The sequence below is a fragment of the Vipera ursinii genome (assembly GCF_947247035.1).
Source record: "Vipera ursinii genome assembly, chromosome: 2".
Taxonomy (NCBI): domain Eukaryota; kingdom Metazoa; phylum Chordata; class Lepidosauria; order Squamata; family Viperidae; genus Vipera; species Vipera ursinii.
Window position 1 is genome coordinate 177701606 of NC_139513.1, and position 19008 is coordinate 177720613.

Consider the following 19008-nt stretch of genomic DNA (forward strand, 5'->3'; position numbering starts at 1 on the left):
CTTCTATGTGGCAGCCCCTGAGATATTGGAACACTGCTATCATGTCCCCCCCCCCCATCCTTCTCTTCATTAAACTAGACATTCCCAATTCCAGCAACTGTTCCTTACATGTTTTAGCCTCCAGTCCCCTAATCATCTCTGTTGCTCTTCTCTGTACTCTTTCTAGTCTCAACATCTTTTTTACATCATGGTGACCAAAACTGGATGCAGTATTCCAAGTGTGACCTTACCAAGGCATTGTAAAGTGGTATGAATACTTTACGTGATCTTGATTCTATCCTCTATTAATGCAGCCTAGCACTGTGTTGGCTTTTTTGGTAGCTGCAGCACACTGCTGGCTCATATTTATTGTCCACTAGGACTTCAAGATCCCTCTCACAGTTGCTACTATTGAGCAAGATACCACCTAGACTATACCTGTGCATTTGGTTTTTCTTGTCTAAATGTAGAACCTTACTTTTTTCATCATTGAATTTCATTTTACTAGGTAGCGCACAATGTTCAAGTCTGTCCAGATCCTCCTATATCTTAAGCCTATCTTCTGGAGTGTTGGCTATTCCTGACAGCTTAGTGTCATCTACAAATTGGATGATTTCCCCATCTATCGCCTCATCCAAATCATTGATGAAGATGTTGAAGAGCATGGGCCCAGAACAGAGCCATGGGGCACCCCACTACATTTCCTTCCATGTAGATGCAGTTCCATTGAGGACCACACGCTGAGTACGGCCTGTCAGCCAGCTACGATTCCATGTGGTGATGCTGTCTAACCCACATTTTTGTATCTTATCAAGTAGTAGGTTGTGGTCTACTGTATCAAATGCCTTACTGAAGTCCAAGTAAATTATGTAATTATATAATACAACTCCACCTCCTTTTGAATAGTTTGTATCCTTCCATCAGTACATTCCAGTCATGAGTTTCATCCCACCAAATTTCAGTAATGGCAACTATATCATATTGTTAGACACAAAAATAGTCACAAATTGAAATCCACTCTGTTTGAGTTACAAATAGAAAAAAAGTTTATTAGGGACTTCAAAACAAAGTCTAAAAAGTAACGGTTTGCAAAGCCTGGTGGATTCAGGAAGACAAACAATGCAATGTAGCCAAGCACTGAACCACACCCCCAAATTCCAAAATCACATATTATTATACATCCTATAGCGACACCCCATTCCCTCCCCCATGGCCCCATTGGCTTAGGCTTTGGAGGTTACAATCTATCAGAAGCACCTAAACAGAATACATCATCTCCGCCCGTTTGCTTAAGGTAAAAGTAAAGGTTCCCCCGCACTTGCGTGCTAGTCGTTTCCGACTCTAGGGGCCGGTGCTCATCTCCGTTTCAAAGCCGAAGAGCCAGCGTTTGTCCGAGGACGTCTCCGTGGTCATGTGGCCAGCATGACTAGACGCCAAAGGTGCACGGAATGCTGTTACCTTCCCACCGTAGTGGTCCCTATTTTTCTACTTGCATTTTTACGTGCTTTCAAACTGTTTGCTTACATTATACTAGTAAGATCCCTCCCCTACTATCCTGTTTACTCAGACCATATATGTACGTGCTTATCAATTCTAAAGGAGAGATGTCTCCCATCTTCTACACCTGTCAGATCAAGTAGGGGTACCAGGCACCAGAAGATACTTAAAAACAATTCCTAGATGGTGACTCACACTTGGCCCCTATTGTAACTCCTGTTCTCCCCCTCCCTCCACTTGAGGCTTGTATTTTCCCCATATACTCAAAGCATCTACTCAGGCAATTGATTATAAAATGATAATTATAAAATATAAAATATGATTACATGATAATACTAAAATTTTATTTTTAAATTTCCTCGCTACTTCCGGTTATTTTTCACAATATCTGCCTTCTTGTAATAATTCTTCAACTTCACCCTGCTTGTTCCCTAAACTTTTAGTGTTAGTGTACACGCATGTGAATCCTTTATGGGTTTGCGGTATATTTCTTATATCTCCTCCTTTGTAACTGGGATTTCATCCTTTCCATCACTCTCTACTTCATTATGTTTTTCTTTACTTCTTCTTTCTCTGTACTCCCTTTCTCCTTATGTGATTGTTTTCTAGTGGTTTTTGTTTGGAATTAGGTTCTAAAGGTTGTGAAGATTGCCACCCCCCCCCTCAATTTCACTTTAAAGCCATTTTGATAAGATGAGCCAACCATTTTTCAAATATATTCATTCCCGTTCTTGTGAGGTGCAGTCCATCCCTTGCCAGTAGCCCTGCTAGATAATGCAGACCATGGTCTAGAAAGCCTGGTCTGAAGACTATATAGTTTCTGCTCCCCTAAGAGCTGAATCTCGTAACACCAATATTTTCTTTTTTTTTCCCCTAGGGAAGTCTGGAATACTTTTTTTTCCTGTCGCAGGAATGCTGAGTTGAAGAACAATCGTATCAAGCGGTTTTCCAGATGGATTGCCCTGGGAAGAATAGCAGCGCCAAATCTGTACTGCTGGCATTAGAAAAAACCGTGTTTGACACAAGCAGCGCCAAACCCTTTCTATACGCAAGGAGAGTTTGTACATTAGTTTGTACATTACCCGGAAGCTTGTACATTAAAGCTATCGTGCGTCTACTCTACATTTTCTGTTCTCTCTACTGTGGTGAGAACGGCCGACGATAATATCCGTTTCCGGCCTCGACGCCGGAAGCGCTGGTCTCTGTTAGAAACGCGGCCTGGGGGAGCTATCCAACCAGGTCGGAGGCTACGTCCGCGCGGTTTTCTGCGGAAGTGGCGATGTTTTGAGCCGGGATTGGCACTCGTGCTGGAAGAAGGAAAGGGGTCTCTCTCACAGGGAATTCTACTGGGCCTCAGCAGGTTCCTTTGGTGATGCATCTTTTCTTTGCTCTAAGTTTTACCTGTTGCAGATGATGAATCTTAACATAATTACCCAGTAACAAAGTACAAAACTTTCTGCTAAGATTTACATCTTTAATCTTTATAAATATTGGGACTAGATAGAATTTTTTAATGAATTTCCCCCACTCCCCCCCCCAATCCTTCTTAATCATTAGTTTCTTTTTGCTGCAGGTAAAGATGGGTCGTAGGAAGTCAAAGCGGAAGCCTCCACCCAAAAAAAAGATGACGGGAACACTTGAGACCCAATTTACATGTCCTTTTTGTAACCACGAGAAATCCTGTGATGTTAAAATGTAAGCTGTTTATATAAGTGATGGGAGAACATAGCTTCCCTGTTTGATGGCAAACAGAACTGGATATGATACAGTTGTTGGGGCTCTAGGTCTCCAGAAAAAAAGATTTTGGAAACAAAAACATAGGAAGTGTATTTTTCTAGATAGGGCAGTTGTGAAATTGAGAAAGTTTGGGGTGTTAATAGTAATCTAATTAGCATTAATATATAGTATTTTTATTTGGTATGCTTATATCTAACACATAAGACCTACTTGCATTGTATTCTGCAATCAGAATTCTAGTGGACTGATTTAGGCTAATAATACTATTTAACTGCAGTTATGATTCTGTGTTCCAGGGAAAGAGCTCGGAATACTGGAGTGATATCTTGTACTGTATGTCTGGAAGAATTTCAGACCCCTATCACTTGTATCCTTTACTCATTTATATATTTAAAGTATCAAATAATTGCCCTGTTCTGTCCTAGCTGTTCTTTACAATTAAGAAAAATATTTGGATTTTAGCCTCAATTTAATCAAACATTCAAAATGAGGATTGTGTATTAAATACAAATATATGTTAAATCCACTTGCATCAAGACATGTAATTGGCATAAATGGTAACATTTACAATAAACTCTTGTTTGAGCCATTACAGGCTTAAATTAATTGATATTAGTCCTTTAAGTGATGGTGGAATGGATGAACAAAGAAGTTCTCAGGGATATCTAAATACATTGAGGCACATTAAACTGAGGTTTTATTGTATTTGGTAACATTTGATTTTGTTTTGCTGTGTAAATCTGAACTTGTTTTTGTAATTCCACTTTTTTATTTTAGGATAAATACTTTAACTGATTCTTGAAATTTGCATGTTCTCTCTTACCCAGTCTTAAAACACTGTAAATGAACCTTGATCAAGATCCTATTAAGCACAATTGTATATTTTTCTTTGCTCCATGGTGTCTGTACAGTTATAATAGAAATATTGGCTTTGCATATTCACTCTGAATTCAGACTTTTTTTTGGTGTAGAAGATATGTTAATATATTATCCTTGACCTCTGATCTTAAAGATCTTTCGGAACCAGTGGACGTTTACAGTGATTGGATAGATGCTTGTGAGGCAGCCAATCAATAACAACTTAAAGGAACTTGTTGGAAGTTAATTAATGTTTCTTTATTCAAGAGTGGGGATAGCTGTTTCACAATGCATTGGAGATACAGCTAGAGTGACTATGAAATGCTGGTTTGTGCTCTTTTCTTCTATTCTGTAATCTACCTTTTTATATGAATATTGTGGAGTTTAGAAACTAATGACTATCAAAAAGACCTGCAAGTGTGGGAAAGGTCAGTTTTTATTCAGGTTGATGCTTGGGAAATTTTTCTCTCAAGATTGAAATTGGAGGTTAAGTGCATCAAATGCTGCTGTTCCATTTTTGTTAATTTATTTTGGGCTTATAGAGAAGGGCTTCCACATAATCTTCTCTTCCACTCTTGATGGTTCTTGGAATATTATATTCCATGTTAAATTGCAAACTGTAGTCAGCAAGAATGTACAAAATATAAGAAAAAATAGCCCTATCTTGGTCCCATGATACAAGCTTCATATTTATCTGTTGGAACAATAATCATGAAATCAACCTTTTTTTTAACATGTCTCCAGTTAGAATGGCAGCATATTGCCTCTGTTTCAGAAAACGTTGTGCACAGGACTCTTCTGTGGCACTGAGCATGGGATTTTGAGAACTGTGTTATGTAATAAAGTATAATTCAAAAAAACAAACCTGCATGACTGAGAAATGGTGCTGTCTTAAAAACATTTTGGTGCAATATACATAGGGCAATTTTACCAGTATATTATAATTCCTTTAGTAAGGACATATGACTATTTTTAGCATAATACTATGTATGGAATTAGTATACATTCTGCTCAGAACCTTTCACTCAATTGCTTTTTTTCCTAATACATGAATCCCAGTAACAAACCTTTCTATGACTTTAAAATGAATATGTCCATGCATATAGGAGGGTAGGTAGTGGAGTGTGAATCTGGTATATAGTGCATTCAGAATGTATTCAGACCCCCTTCACTTTTGTCAGTTTTATTATGTTGCAGCCTGATTTTACAGTTGCTGAAATTCATTTTTTTCTCATTAATCTATACTCAGTACCCCATAATGACAAAGTAAAAACAGAATTTTAGAAATGTATGTAAATTTATTAAAAATAAAAAACCTGAAATTTATCACATTGGCATAAGTATTCAGACCCTTCACTCAGTACTTTGTTGAAGCACCTTTGGCAGCAATTACAGCCTTGAATTTTTGGGGGTATGATGCAACAAACTTTGCATACCTGGATTGGGGGATTTTCTGCCATTCTTCCTTGCAAATCCTCTCAAGCTTAGGCAGACTAAATGGTGACTGTCACTGGACAGCTATTTTCAGGTCCCTCCAGAGATGTTCAATAGGGTTCAGGTCAGGGGTCTGTCTGGGCCCCTCTAGGACATTCACAGAGTTGTTCCTAAGCCACTCCTGTGTTGTCTTGGCTGTGTGCTTAGGATCGTTGTCATGTTGGAAAGTGAACCTTTGGCCCAGTCTGAAGTCCTGAGCGATGTGGAGGATATCCTTGTACTTTGCTCCATTCAGCTTTCCCTCAACCCTGTCCAGTCTCCCATTCCCTGCTGCTGAAAAACACCCCCACAGCATGATGCTGCCACCACCATGCTTCACTATTGGGATGATATTGGGCAGCTGATGAGTAGTGCCTGATTCCTCCAGACAATATTTAGAACTGAAGCGAAACAATTCAATCTTGGATTCATCAGACCAGAGAATTTTATTCCTCACACTGTGAGAGTCCTTTGGGTGGTTTTTTGCAAACCCCAAGCGGGCTGAGTTTCTTTTGAACAAATTGTATCCTTCCATTACTATAGCCCAGACATACCAAACCCGTTATGTCATGTGATGTTGCGTGATGTATTGGAGCTTTTTCCCCATTGCCAGCAATGGGGTGGGTGCGGTTTCATTGTGATGCGTCTGGCCCGCAGGCCAGCAGTTTGACAGCCCTGCTATAGCCCAATCATGAATTCCATCCCTTAACTTCCATGACTTGTAATGTGGTGAGTTTATCTTGCTTTCTGATTGTCATATTGCCTCCCTATCCCATCATTTAAATAATATGTATGATTTTAATTTTTTATATTTCAATTTTTCATAGCTGCCCTGAGTAAGTAGGCAATAAGTCAATTAAATAACCAACTAAATAATGGATGTATGATATTTTCTTGGTAGGGGGTCATTCAGATTTGAAGAAAGTATTTCCCGGGAGAATAGGGCAAGGCAAGTCCCATTTTGGGGGAGGAAAGTGCTCATGATAAGGGGGAATTGCCCCATAGCACAAAAGCAGATCTGGAACAGATAGAAGATATATGCAGCTGACATCCTTATTAACTTGCTTTTGCAAATCAGAAAACAGGCAAGCCTAAACTCTTTTTTCTACTTCAAGGAGGTTAGAAGCAAACCACTTCCATATTGTTTTCAGGAAAAATATACAGTAGTCATGAAGATTCCAGCTAACAGAACAACTAAGTAATCTAAGAATCTGGGATCATAGAATGGTGTGTTCGTGGCAAATCAGCTGATTGGGTTTGTTATTGATACTTCAGAGAGTATTCTGAGGACAGCTAAAAGGTCACTTTTTCCCAGTGTCTGTATAAATCTTTGGGTTTATATTAACTGGAAATTCAGGATGCATAGAATGGAGCTAAGTGATTGTTAGTGTTACATCTTTTAAATAATAAGCTGTTATCTTCTTATAAGCTGTCATGTGAATGTATTCAACTTTTCCAGTGGGTCTCTGCTCCAGGATTCTAAATCATTTTGGAAATGAATCAGCAGCTTGTTAAGAAGCTAAATGAATAGTTATGTAAGTCAGATACTGGAAGCACAACCAAAGCAAGGAGGTGTCATCTACTGTGTGCTTTTATTCCTACCTGGATTAACAACTTAGTTGAGTTTTTGCTTCACCCTGGAGTTTTGACAAAATCCTTCTCCCCTTTGGTAAAGTTACTTATTTTTTTTTCTGGTTAGTAAAATGGCAGTCCTTCCATGATGGCAGAACTGAAACTACCGTACTTCGCCTAGTGAGACAAGTGTTTCATTGTTTTATTTATTTATTTGATTTCTATCGCTGCTCATCTCAGCAAATGACTCTCCATGGCTCACAATTGTTAATTCAGCTGTTTAATCTTCTGTATGAGTCTAGCCTGGATATGTGTGAAATGCATACTTAGGGACAGCATCTGCTCACAGGATCACTCTTTGGAATTGCCTTGAATTGAACATCAGCAATGATGGGGCATACTAAATAGGCTTTTATTTGCAACTGTCCCATCAGGTTATATGAAAATCAGCTGATTTGGGTATAATTTATTATTTGAAAAGTCACTGAGCAGATTTGCTACGACAAAGTGTTAAAAACTGAAATATTATTTCACATTTAAGCCTGTGTTTTATTAGAATATTCCCAATTATTCCAAATATGCAAAATTAACTCATGGTGTCTATATGCATACATCAGTAATAATTTTGGCAACAATATAGTGATGGTTGCTACTGTTATTTTCCAGATAAATAGAGGTACAGATACAAATACATTAAATTTCCCAGTCTTGCGTACAGACCTGCAGTACTTTGATAGTTTGTTCCTGAAGAAATATTCAAGTGACCAGAGACTGCCCTCTATGTTGAATTTTATGTTTAGTTTCAAGAGGACCAAAAACTGATAACTCATTTGCTGAAAGGCTTTTTCATGCTGTTGATTATATTGCAATTTAGAGTGTATTCATGATCATGTAGTTTCACATCTCATACTATGAGTAACAAATCTAATGGGTTTTGCCTTTAGCACATTCTGCAGTGATAAGAGATGCTTATAAAAAAAATTCAAACATTTGGGGAAACAAATGGCTTAGCTAATAGAGGTTTCACAGAATAATTAAATTTTGTGTGGTTGTCTTCTCTTGGCAATATCTTAGATTCAAAGGTTACAAAAGGCCTTGGAGACTGTGGAGAACCACTAAAGTAAATGATTTGACAGGTTGTAATAGGAAGGGTTATGGTGACATCTTCGTTTTGTTTTGTTTTGTTTTTAAACAGACACATCAGAATATGTGTTAAATAGCATTTAAAATAATATTTTAAAAGCCCCCCTTTCTTTTTATTGTGCCACAGTGAAATGAAGTAAATTTTAGCAGAACATTACCATGAAACATATCTTTTTTTAGGTTTTTGTTGTAAGGGAAGTGTGCCTTTAGCTGTTCAGCATGCAGAACTGTAGGAAGGATGTAGATTTTTAGGAAGATAAAGGGCAAGTGCTTTCATTGACTCTTATTAGTTTTTCAGTAGTATATATTTATGCCAGTTTCCCAAATGTTAATTTGGAAAATGAGCAAATATTCCTCTAGTTCCTCTAGTTCTAGATCAGGGGTAGGCAACCTCGGCTCTTTTATGACTCATGGACCTCAACTCCCAGAATTCTGGGAGTTGAAGTCCATGAGTCATAAAAGAGCCGAGGTTGCCTACCCCTGTTATAGATAATTACCAGACAATATGGCATTAGAAAAAAATAGTGAAGCCAGCCATTCCTCAACTAAATATACATATAGATGACAGGCACACCAATCCTGAACTACAAGTGCAGGGATTAGAAATTGTGATCAGTTAAAAGAAAAAAATGTTTTAATATGCATAAATTACAGATTCATGGGCGGCAAAAAGTGAGACCTAGTGTGATGTTATGTTCTAGCTATTGGGAGTAGAGTAGCCCAGAAAAGCTCATTCTGGGCAGCTTTGAGCCAATTTCTTTTTCTCAGCCCAGGCAATCTCTCAATCTATCTTAACATGGGAGAAATTGGTGGGAAGGATGCTTCCCTTGAGTTCCTGGAAGAAAGGCAGGACACAGCTAGATGCATAGGCAAGTACCAGTGAATCCTACTTTTGTGTGAATTGTATACTTGTTGGGCTTATAACTCAAACTTTGAATTGCACAGTATTGGCTTTATGGTAGATGATTTTATCTTTGTACAAGGCACATTATTATTTATATAAATCAGGAGAAGACTGCTTTAAAAATAATTGCGATTCCTGTATAACCTATGTTCAGTTAGTTTTACCTAAATACTGATGCCTTTAAATTCTTAGATTGTATGCAAACACACAAATGTCTACTGTTTACTGCAAATTAAATATGTGCATGGGGATGAATGGGATAAATAAAATCAAAGGCAATGTTGTGGCATGCTGACTAATGAGAGATAAGTAAGGCAAGTACAAAGAAACATTTGTGTATTGCCAAGATATTCCTATCCATGTAATATGCAAGCAGATTTGTTAAAAAGCATTGACCTGTTTTGCAGAAAAGTTTGTATTCTTGGGCAACTAGCTGTTTAGTTTCCAGACAGTTTCTGCTTAAAATTGCAGAGGCGCTTGGTTTAACTTTGCATCTCCATTTGTGCACCATCCTTCCCAAATGACCTGACGTTGGCCATCTACAGGTCTTAAGGCATATTTATGTTAGTCTGGTGGTATTGCCTGGCTGGTGTGTCCAGCCTCCTGCAATCACTCTCCACCCATACACATTTTCCACAAGTTTTTGCTTTCCAAAAAGTCAATGGCTGGCTCAGGTTGCCACTGCTCTTGCACAAACTTTGTGTGTTTTAGCAAAGAAGTGATTGGAGCCTCTGGCAAAGTTAGCACCTGGAGAACTTGCTATTTTATATTTAAGCAAGACAGAAAATGTGGCTCGTCCTGAAGCAATTTGTGTAATTAATGAAAACAAAATAGAGTGCAGGAGCTAACAATTTTACAGGTTGTACCTTCATTGCCTGCCTCTGCATTGATCTGAAACATTAGCAGCAGCTGGCACTGGGAAATAATGATTGAGAGTTGCCAGGGCTTTTTGTCAATTGAGAAGCCAAATTAAGAGGACTCATCCTTTTGTTTCTACTTCTCTCAACCTACTGTTTTTATTATTTGATCTTTCATCCTGAGAGTTTTGAGCCATATTAGTGCATGCTCAAAAGCAGTGACAGTAGTTGATAAGTCAAAGCGTGAAAGATATTGAGGTGAAGCTTTAACACTCAGTGATGGGGTAGCCTGGCTCTGGCATGTATTAAGGAGTCTTTAGTTGGTTAGCAATTTAGGGAACTGAATCTTCTTATATTCCTGGGTTAAAATAATCACATGATGATGGATCTTTTAGGAAGTGCCTCGCAGTGCTGGTGTCTCTATATCTGTCCCACAACTCCTGCTGGCTATTCAGTGTTGTAGAAGTTATGATGGCTGTGGTTATATTGGTCCTCATCGTCTCCAATTACAGGATAGGTGGGCGTGAGACAATACTTGGAGTCATAGACTTGCCGCGGCAGCCCATACACAGTCATGCCTTGCTGTGATGCTCCTTTGTTGCTGCCCATTTGCAGGGAGATATTCTGGGTGTCGCAATGCTCCATGCCAAGGGTGGGCTCAAAGATTTGTCTCTTGGTTCCAGGAGCTGTCATGCCTGCCTGAGATGGGGTGCAGTAGTAGAAAAAAGGGGAAGAATAGAAAAATAAAAAGCAGTTACTTGGAGAAAGTGTGAAAGGACTGGAACAATTGATAAATGACCCACAGACACACATACACATATACCTGCCAGTTGGTATTTAACATGATCACTAAAAATTTGTGTTGAAGAAAATAAGGAAAATAATTTGGCTCTTTGCCTTGTAAGATATTTATTTTCTAATTGATACACCTCAGAATGAAGTAATTGACATTCTAACATACCTCAAACATTTCTTTATCTTGATTTTTAAGAGCTAAAAATGAACATTTTGAGATTTGAGTACCTAATTTCTACACTACTCTTAGAGGAAAGACTTGTTTACATCAAACATATCTTGAGATAATGGTCTGCCTAGCTTGAACTTCCTTCAGCCTCAGTTCACATGTTTTCAGAGACCAAAAGCTAAGGAATCATGTGCTCCCAAATTAAATGTTGATGTGCAAACAGGAACAAGAACTTTATGTTTGGAAGAATTTGAAGGTTGTGTTTTAGTGAGGCTTAAACACAAGCTATATAAAAGTGTTCTAGATATAGTTACCTAGTTTCACACAGCGATCGTGTATGTCTGAAACCTTAGGAATGTTGCAGCCACATAGACGTGAAATGCTTCAGAACCAAAGGGAAACAGATGCTTTGGAGCATGCATGGGCATGAGCATACCATCTGTCTAACTTCTTAAAGTAGCTGCACGGAAGTTGCTCTATGGTTGCTGCATACAGCTTGAAAATAGCTGTATATAGAAGCCACGTGCCTTGAAATACCTATTTGTCTTCAAATCTGAAGAGCCTAGTATTTTCTGAATAACCATACAGAAGTATACAGAAACTGCAAAGCAGAAACCTATGCTTTATTTCTACATGGAGATTACACAATGATAGAAGAAGTGTAACTGCTATAGTACACGCAGTTGTGGTAATTCTGCTAGTCAATAAATTGTTGATGTTCCAGTGGAAGAATGAGGGAAAAACACAGTATCAAAATCAACTCAGTAATCCATTTTTTCCATTCAGATTTCTTACCTGGCTAGCCCCCTTGTTAGTTCCCATTTGTAGACTGATTGTGGCCTGATCTAGAGGCTGGTCTGCACTCAACTTTGGATCAAAGAGATGTCGCCGTGTGCCATATGCTGTCATACCTTGCTGGCTGGCAAACTTGTTAGTGCCCATCTAAGAAGAATGCAGTATTAGACTCATCATTCTGTCTTTGCCAAGTTTATATTTTATATAATAATAATAAACCTTTATTGTCAAAGTACAACATGTGTACATTGAGATTAGCTGAGCCTCCCCCTGTGCTCTCTCCCCCCAACACACAGTGACAACAAACCCTCCATCCCACCACACTATAAAGGTAAAAAGGTAAAGGTTCCCCCGCACATGTGTGCTAGTCGTTTCTGACTCTAGGGGCCGGTGCTCATCTCCGTTTCAAAGCCGAAGAGCCAGCGCTTGTCCGAGGACGTCTCTGTGGTCATGTGGCTGGCATGACTAGACGCCAAAGGCGCATGGAACGCTGTTACCTTCCCACTGCAGTGGTCCCTATTTTTCTACTTGCATTTTTACGTGCTTTCGAACTGCTAGGTTGGCAGAAGCTGGGACGAGTAACAGGCGCTCACTCTGTTACGCGGCACTCGGGATTCGACCCGCCAAACTGCTGACCTTCTGATCGACAAGCTCAGCGTCCTATATATAGGTTAAAAGCTTCCTCTTCGTTCTGTTACTTAGACTTTTTCTCCATTTTCTCCCTAGTGATTTATATCATGTATCAACACTCAGCAATGACCGATAATAAAACACCCCATATGAAGACAGCTATATGGTGTCACTGTAAATCACATGTGAAGAATTGGTCCTTTTCATGTCTTCTGTTTCCTTTAGCTATTCAGCAGTGATTTTAATGCAGGAAAACCTGCTTCAAAGCACTAATGACATTCCTAGAGATTTTTTGGGGAACAAACTGGCAAAAATCACATTGGCAAATATATTTAGACAACAATATGCCAGTTTTAGTGAGACAGGTATAAAATGGAACTGAGGGCACTCCACCCACAGTCTTTGCACCATTTCTGAATTCTTTCAAGAATTGAATCTACACTTCTCTCCTTATGACCAATTGAACCTGTTAATTTCTAGCTTGGCTGCAGCATAAAATACTGATGTTTCCAGTGATGAAGCTTGGAAGAAGTTCATGAGTGGTCTGTTTTCAGTATGTGGGCAAATTCTTTTGCCATTTCCCAGCTGCAGGCTTCAGCTGGCATAGCATCAATGACATCTAGAGTGGGGGCCAGATGGGGTCAGAATGATGAAAATAGCATCATATTGCAAGCCCCACTCCTTTTGCACATGCATTACAATGTTACCTATTTCAAAGTGGTGGAGCCTACAAAACAAAATCATTTTCAATTCCCCACTGGTATTCATTGAGCCCTTAAACAGAAGTGACTTGAGAGTTTTATAGGCCTATCTTTACAGCAACTGCTCCTATATGTTTGGTGCATATCTACTGACTCTTGTTTACTATGCAGTAAATTGTTTTGATACCCTGCACACAATAACCCAGATGTAAATAGCTCATGTGAAATTGACATAAATGTATCTGTTTTCTTCTTTTCCCTAAGCAGTGGGCTCAAAGCATGCTTAAGATCGAGCCTCCTGATGTGTCTATTTTGGAGAAGAAATTGATCTTCTAATAGCATATTTTCTTTCCCTGCAATGTAAGCTGGGAGAAAGGGAATTTCTGTTGCTTCTCTCCCTGTAATTTTCAGTGTTTTGTTCATAATTCTCATCAGCATTTTTTACTGCCTAATGCACACCTGGCTGATTCATATGAGCTAAGAATAGCAGACACACTGGCACCATTGTGTCTCCTCTGCAATTAATTAACTGGAGGAAGCATTGACTAGTTCTCAGTACTTCAAGGCTGACTGTGGTGAGAAATGTTGCAGATCAATCTCAAACTGTTTCAGGAAGTTTGGGCAGAAGGATGAAAGCACTCGTGTGGAACTGCCATGGTAATTATGTATTTGGCTACAGTACACATTTGGACAAAAAAACTAATTTTGAAGGTATAGCAAGGTATCTTAAATTATTCCCTACAGACAATGCTACAAAATATCTGTATCTTAGGGGAACAGTTTGCTATGACTGAAGCTACACACCTGCAGTCCTATGATGTTCCTTCCTTCTTTCAGCTTTTCAGGCAGGAATTTTCGCTGTTGTTTTTCAGCATACTTCACTCCGACATTCACCCTGTTGCCTTTTGTCTTTGCCTGTGTTGTGACAATCAGAAATCCTTTCAGATGTTTCTCTCCAGTATTTGCCAGAATGAGACAGGTCTGTTTTGCAGAGTGGTTGAGAACAACAGGAAGTTTTCCCCAGCCTCAGACCTAGTTATTTCATTTCAAACTGGATCAAAACCCCGTTTAGTTCTGCAAATGGTTTCCTTGAGACATCATCTCTGTGATGTCCAGGCTGAAATCTCAGCACATTCCTTATAAGTGTGTAAAATTAGGCTGAGCATATATGGAGGTGCAAAGGGAAAGGGTTCTATACTTGCTCTTAGTACTTCTATAATACAGTATTTAACTGAAAATACTGAAGGGAGGTTTATTTATTTATTTATTTATTTATTTATTTATTTATTTATTTATTTATTTATTTTATTGGATTTATATACCGCCCTTCTCCCGAAGGACTCGGGGCGGTGTACAGGGCAGTTAAAACAGAATATACAAAGTTAAAAATAAATTAAATTAGCCCCAACAAGTAAATCACATTCTAAAAATTTAAAATTCCAATCCCTCAGTCCAGGCCAGCAAGCTCAAATAACCAAGTTTTCAGGTCGTGGCGAAAGGAGCAAAGGTCAGGAGCCATCCGGAGCTCAACAGGGAGCTGGTTCCAGAGGGCAGGCGCGCCCACAGAAAATGCTCTCCCCCTGGGGGCCGCCAGTCGGCATTCACTGGCCGACGGCACTCTGAGGAGGCCCTCTCTGTGGGAGTGCACAGGATGATGGGAAGTTAACGCTGGCAGAAGGTGCTCCCGGACCCATGCCATTTAGGGCTTTATAGGTCATCACCAGCACCTTGAATCTCACCCGGAGGGCAACTGGAAGCCAATGCAGCTTGCGGAGCAGAGGTGTTATATGGGAGTATCGGGAGACCCCCATCACCACTCGCGCGGCCGCATTCTGCACCAGTTGGAGCCTCCGAGTGGTCCTCAAGGGCAGCCCCATGTAAAGAGCATTGCAGTAGTCAATCCGAGAAGTCATGAGCGCATGAATGACTGTACGTAGGGCATCTCAATCCAAATAGGGCTGCAACTGGCGCACCAGGCGAACCTGGGCAAAAGCCCCCCTGGTCACAGCTCCTATATGATCTTCTAAACTAAGCTGTGAATCAAGGAGGACACCCAAGTTGCAAGCCCTATCTACGGGAGTTAACACCTCACCCCCCATAGTTAAAGATGGAATAGACTGGGTAACCCGAGATGCCAGTATGTACAGCCACTCGGTCTTGTCGGGATTAAGACGAAGCCTGTTTCTCCCCATCCAGACCTTCACCGCCTCCAGGCACTGGGACATCATGGTGAGGGCATCACTGGGTTGATTTGGGGTGGAAATAAAAAGTTGGGTATCATCAGCATACTGATGATACCCCACCCCAAAACCACGAATGATCTCACCCACCGGCTTCATATAGATGTTGAACAGGAGGGGCGAGAGGACTGACCCCTGAGGGACTCCACAAACGAGAGGCCTCGAGGCCGACCTCTGCCCCCCTGCCAACACCAACTGCGAACGACCCAGGAGATAGGAGAACCACTGTAAAACAGTGCCACCCACTCCCAACCCCCTGAGGCGCCGCAGTAAGATATCATGGTCGATGGTATCAAAAGCCGCTGAGAGGTCTAATAGGACTAGGACAGAGGAACAACCCCTGTCCCGAGCCTGCCAGAGTTCATTTACCAGCGCGACCAATGCCGTCTCCATGCTGTACCCGGGCCTAAAATCTGATTGGTAGAGGCCCAGATAATCTGCTTCCTCCAGGAACAGAGGGAGCTGATGTGCCACCACACTCTCAACAACCTTCGCTAGAAAGCGAAGGTTGGAGACAGGACGATAGTTGTTCAAAATAGCCGGGTCCAGGGCAGGCTTCTTGAGGAGGGGCCTCACCACCGCCTCCTTCAAGGCAGCAGGGAAACTACCCTCCCTCAAAGAAGCAATTATTACTGCCTGGAGCCAGCCTCGTGTCCCCTCCCGAGCTGCATATACCAGCCAGGAGGGGCACGGGTCCAATAAACACGTGGTGGAACTCAGCCTCCCCATGATCCTGTCCACCTCTTCGGGAGTCACAGGGTCGAATTCTTCCCAGATAACGTTCCCAAGACCGCTCGTTTCCCCCCCATCAGACTCTGCCCAGTCGTAGTCCAGACTGGCCCGAATCTGAGCGATTTTGTCCATCAGATGTTGACTAGACTCCTTGGCACAACCCTGCAAGGGCTCCTCCCTCACCTCCTGATTAAGGAGGGAGCGAGTCGCCCTAAACAGGGCAGCCGGGCGATTATCTGCGGACGCGATGAGGGCAGCGAAGTAATTAGACTTTGCTGCCTCCATCGCTGCGAGATAAGACCTCGTAAAGGTTCTTAACTGCAATCGGTCAGATTCAGACCGGCTGGATCTCCAACAGCTCTCTAGGCTCCGGCTCTGACGCTTCATCTCCCGGAGCTCCACAGAAAACCATGGAGCCAGCTGGGATCTGCGCCGGGACAGGGGCCGCATGGGCACAACGCGGTCAAGTGCCTCTGTGGCTGCCTTTTCCCAGGCTTCCACTAAGGCATTGACCGGGCTGTGAGCGAAGATGGCAGGCACAGGTCCAAGCGCCACCTGGAACCGTTCAGGATCATTAGGCTCCTGGGGCCCATCAATATAACTTCTGAAAAAAGACTTATAGACCAATAAGGGATATTGTAGATTCGAGGCAGTATAATAGGTATTCTCTTCTAGTAGTGAAAAGCTAGCTATGAGACTATCATTTTGAATGAAATCTTAGTTCACACTGTGATTTTGGCCTCCATTCACATTTGCAATATGGTGATTGTGTTAACCAATATTAGATTATTAGGGTGATATCTATGAAACACTTTCATGTTGTCATACAGGGTTTATTGAAGAAAAACAACTTACCACGCTAGCTAAAGCAATCAGGGTTGACTGGACCTGGGTATGGTTTGTATTTTCAAAGAGATCGTTTGCTTCAAAACTGTCATGGGGTTTCACTCCATATCTTGTGATAGCCTTAATAAAGTTGCCAATGTTTTCCAGCTGCAAAACAGGAGAGTCAACTAATCTTTTACAATCATTGAGAGTTCTCCAGGAATGGTTTCCTTTACAATGCTTCTCCTAATAAGCCAATCCAACATCGCCATCATGAGAGCCTTGGTGGAGCAGTGGGCTAATGCCTCCTTAAGTAACACCAGCTGCCTGCAGTTAGTGCAGGTTCGCATCCCACCAGGCTCAAGGTTGACTCAGCCTTCCATCCTTCCTAGGTAGGTAAAATGAGGACCCAGATTGTTGGGGGCAATAAGCTGACTTTGTAATAATGCCGCTTGGGGTGTGTGTGTGAAAGCCCTAATAAGAAGGCATATACTTAGAATGAAGGATACTGCTAAGCTTGTAAGCCGCCCTGAGTCTTCGGAGAAGGGCGGGATATAAATGGAATTTTTTTTTTAAAAAAGTGGATGGTGGGATGTAAAGGTCTAAGGCAGTATTTTCCAATATGGCATGGAACTGTAATTCCAGCATGTCTGAAAACCATTATGGTGGGAAAGACTGATTTAGTTCTATCTCAAAACTTAAGGGGAAAAGTTGTAGCCATCTACATAATGCATCTTAAGTGCAATAGTGCAAGCATAAAGGACTCTTCTAGTAATGAGTGGATTCATGAGCCAGAAGTGCTTCCTCCTCTTTTTACAGTCAGCAAAGATGTGACAGTTAGTAAAAAGATGTGAAAGTAGAAAGATGAATGTTATTCTGCCCTGTTCGGTAATTGCTCTGTACTATCAGAACAGCCACAAATGTGTATTTCAGGGGTCCCCAACCCCTGGTCCATGGACCGGCACCAGGCCCCAGCATGCCAGAAACTGGGCTGCACAAACAAATGAAGCTTCATCCATAGGATGTAGGCAGCATGCAAAACCATGCCCCCTCCGGTCCACACAAAAACCTCTCCACGGAACCAGTCCCTGGTACCCAAAAAGTTGGGGGCTGCTGATGTACTGCATAGCAGAACTCTAGCAATAAAAGCTGCTTTTGAGAGGGAGTATTTGGAGCTTCATTGATCTTCATACTCCCAAATGCATCAGCCAGTCTTTCTCCCACAATATTTGGTTGCATATTTTTGCTCATTACACTTTGAAGTAGAATTTCACTATTTATTTCTGTCCAATACTTTTGTATTTGTTAATAGTTCACTTCTTTAACCTTATTTTAGTTGAAACATTTGTTTCTATTGCCAATATATTATTATTTATAGCAAGCAGCTGTGTAATAAAGAAAAGCTCAGCTATTTCCTGCTGCCATAATGATAACCTTTTCTATGAACCTTAGTAAAAGTTTCTTAATAATATAAAGGTAGCACTGATCTGGACATAGGTAAGAGAGAATGGTACCTGATGCCAGTTCTGGGTAGACTCATTCACTTTCCTTACAGATCCAGGTTGGAGTTTATTGATAAGTCTGAAAGAGAGGGGGAAAGGAAAGTTTTATCCCAAGGTATTTATTTCTTCAACATCAATATAGGACTTCTGTGCATTTACTTTGATGCAAGAATACCACGTAATTCAGAAATGGCAACCTATATACTTTTTTTCTTCTGAAAAGTTCTATCTAAACAAAAAAACTGATGAGTGCTCACCTATGGAATATACTCAAGAAGTGGTCAGTCAGAAGAAAATTGCTGTATCATTTTTCCATCTTCAAAAAAGACCCAGTGCAGCTCAGTAATCTTAGTTTTAAAGCCCCCAGGCATTCACTATCAATTAAATATATTAAAAGCTGCAGATTATCCAAGGTCTTAATTAATTGGTCTCCAAAAAAGTAGTGTCTTTATTAAGCAACTTAGGAGATGTTTTTAGTCATGATTGTCGGTTGGAAATTGAATGGAATTTAAAAAAATATTAAGGGATGTGCTTCAGTGATACTACAAATACTTTGAGATTGCTTTAAACATATAGAGCTGGCATTGCAGCCTTATACC

The 19008-nt window shown here is 40.7% G+C and overlaps 2 protein-coding genes across 16 annotated transcripts in view; one reads left to right on the forward strand and one right to left on the reverse strand.

Moving 5' to 3' along the window:
• Positions 1-2667: 2667 nt before the first annotated feature.
• On the forward strand, positions 2668-4935 carry ELOF1 (elongation factor 1). Its single transcript, XM_083353153.1, has 4 exons — positions 2668-2845; positions 3050-3171; positions 3510-3580; positions 4226-4935. Exons 2-4 carry the CDS (start codon positions 3056-3058, stop codon positions 4288-4290), a joined length of 252 nt encoding a protein of 83 aa, XP_083209279.1. The 5' UTR covers positions 2668-2845; positions 3050-3055; the 3' UTR covers positions 4291-4935.
• Positions 4936-7651: 2716 nt separating this feature from the next.
• Positions 7652-19008, reverse strand: part of CNN1 (calponin 1) — an 81090-nt gene continuing 69733 nt past the window's right edge. For 11 of the 15 annotated variants that reach the window (XM_083354712.1, XM_083354713.1, XM_083354711.1 and 8 more), the window contains 5 exons: positions 18422-18488; positions 16938-17075; positions 13915-14025; positions 11780-11926; positions 7652-10719 (listed from right to left, as the gene is read on the reverse strand). In XM_083354712.1, coding sequence (XP_083210838.1) covers positions 10468-10719; positions 11780-11926; positions 13915-14025; positions 16938-17075; positions 18422-18488 — 715 coding nt within the window. In that variant the 3' untranslated portion in view covers positions 7652-10467. The remainder of the gene's footprint in view (positions 10720-11779; positions 11927-13914; positions 14026-16937; positions 17076-18421; positions 18489-19008) is intronic. The other 4 variants (XM_083354701.1, XM_083354708.1, XM_083354709.1 and 1 more) reach the window with 2 other exon arrangements.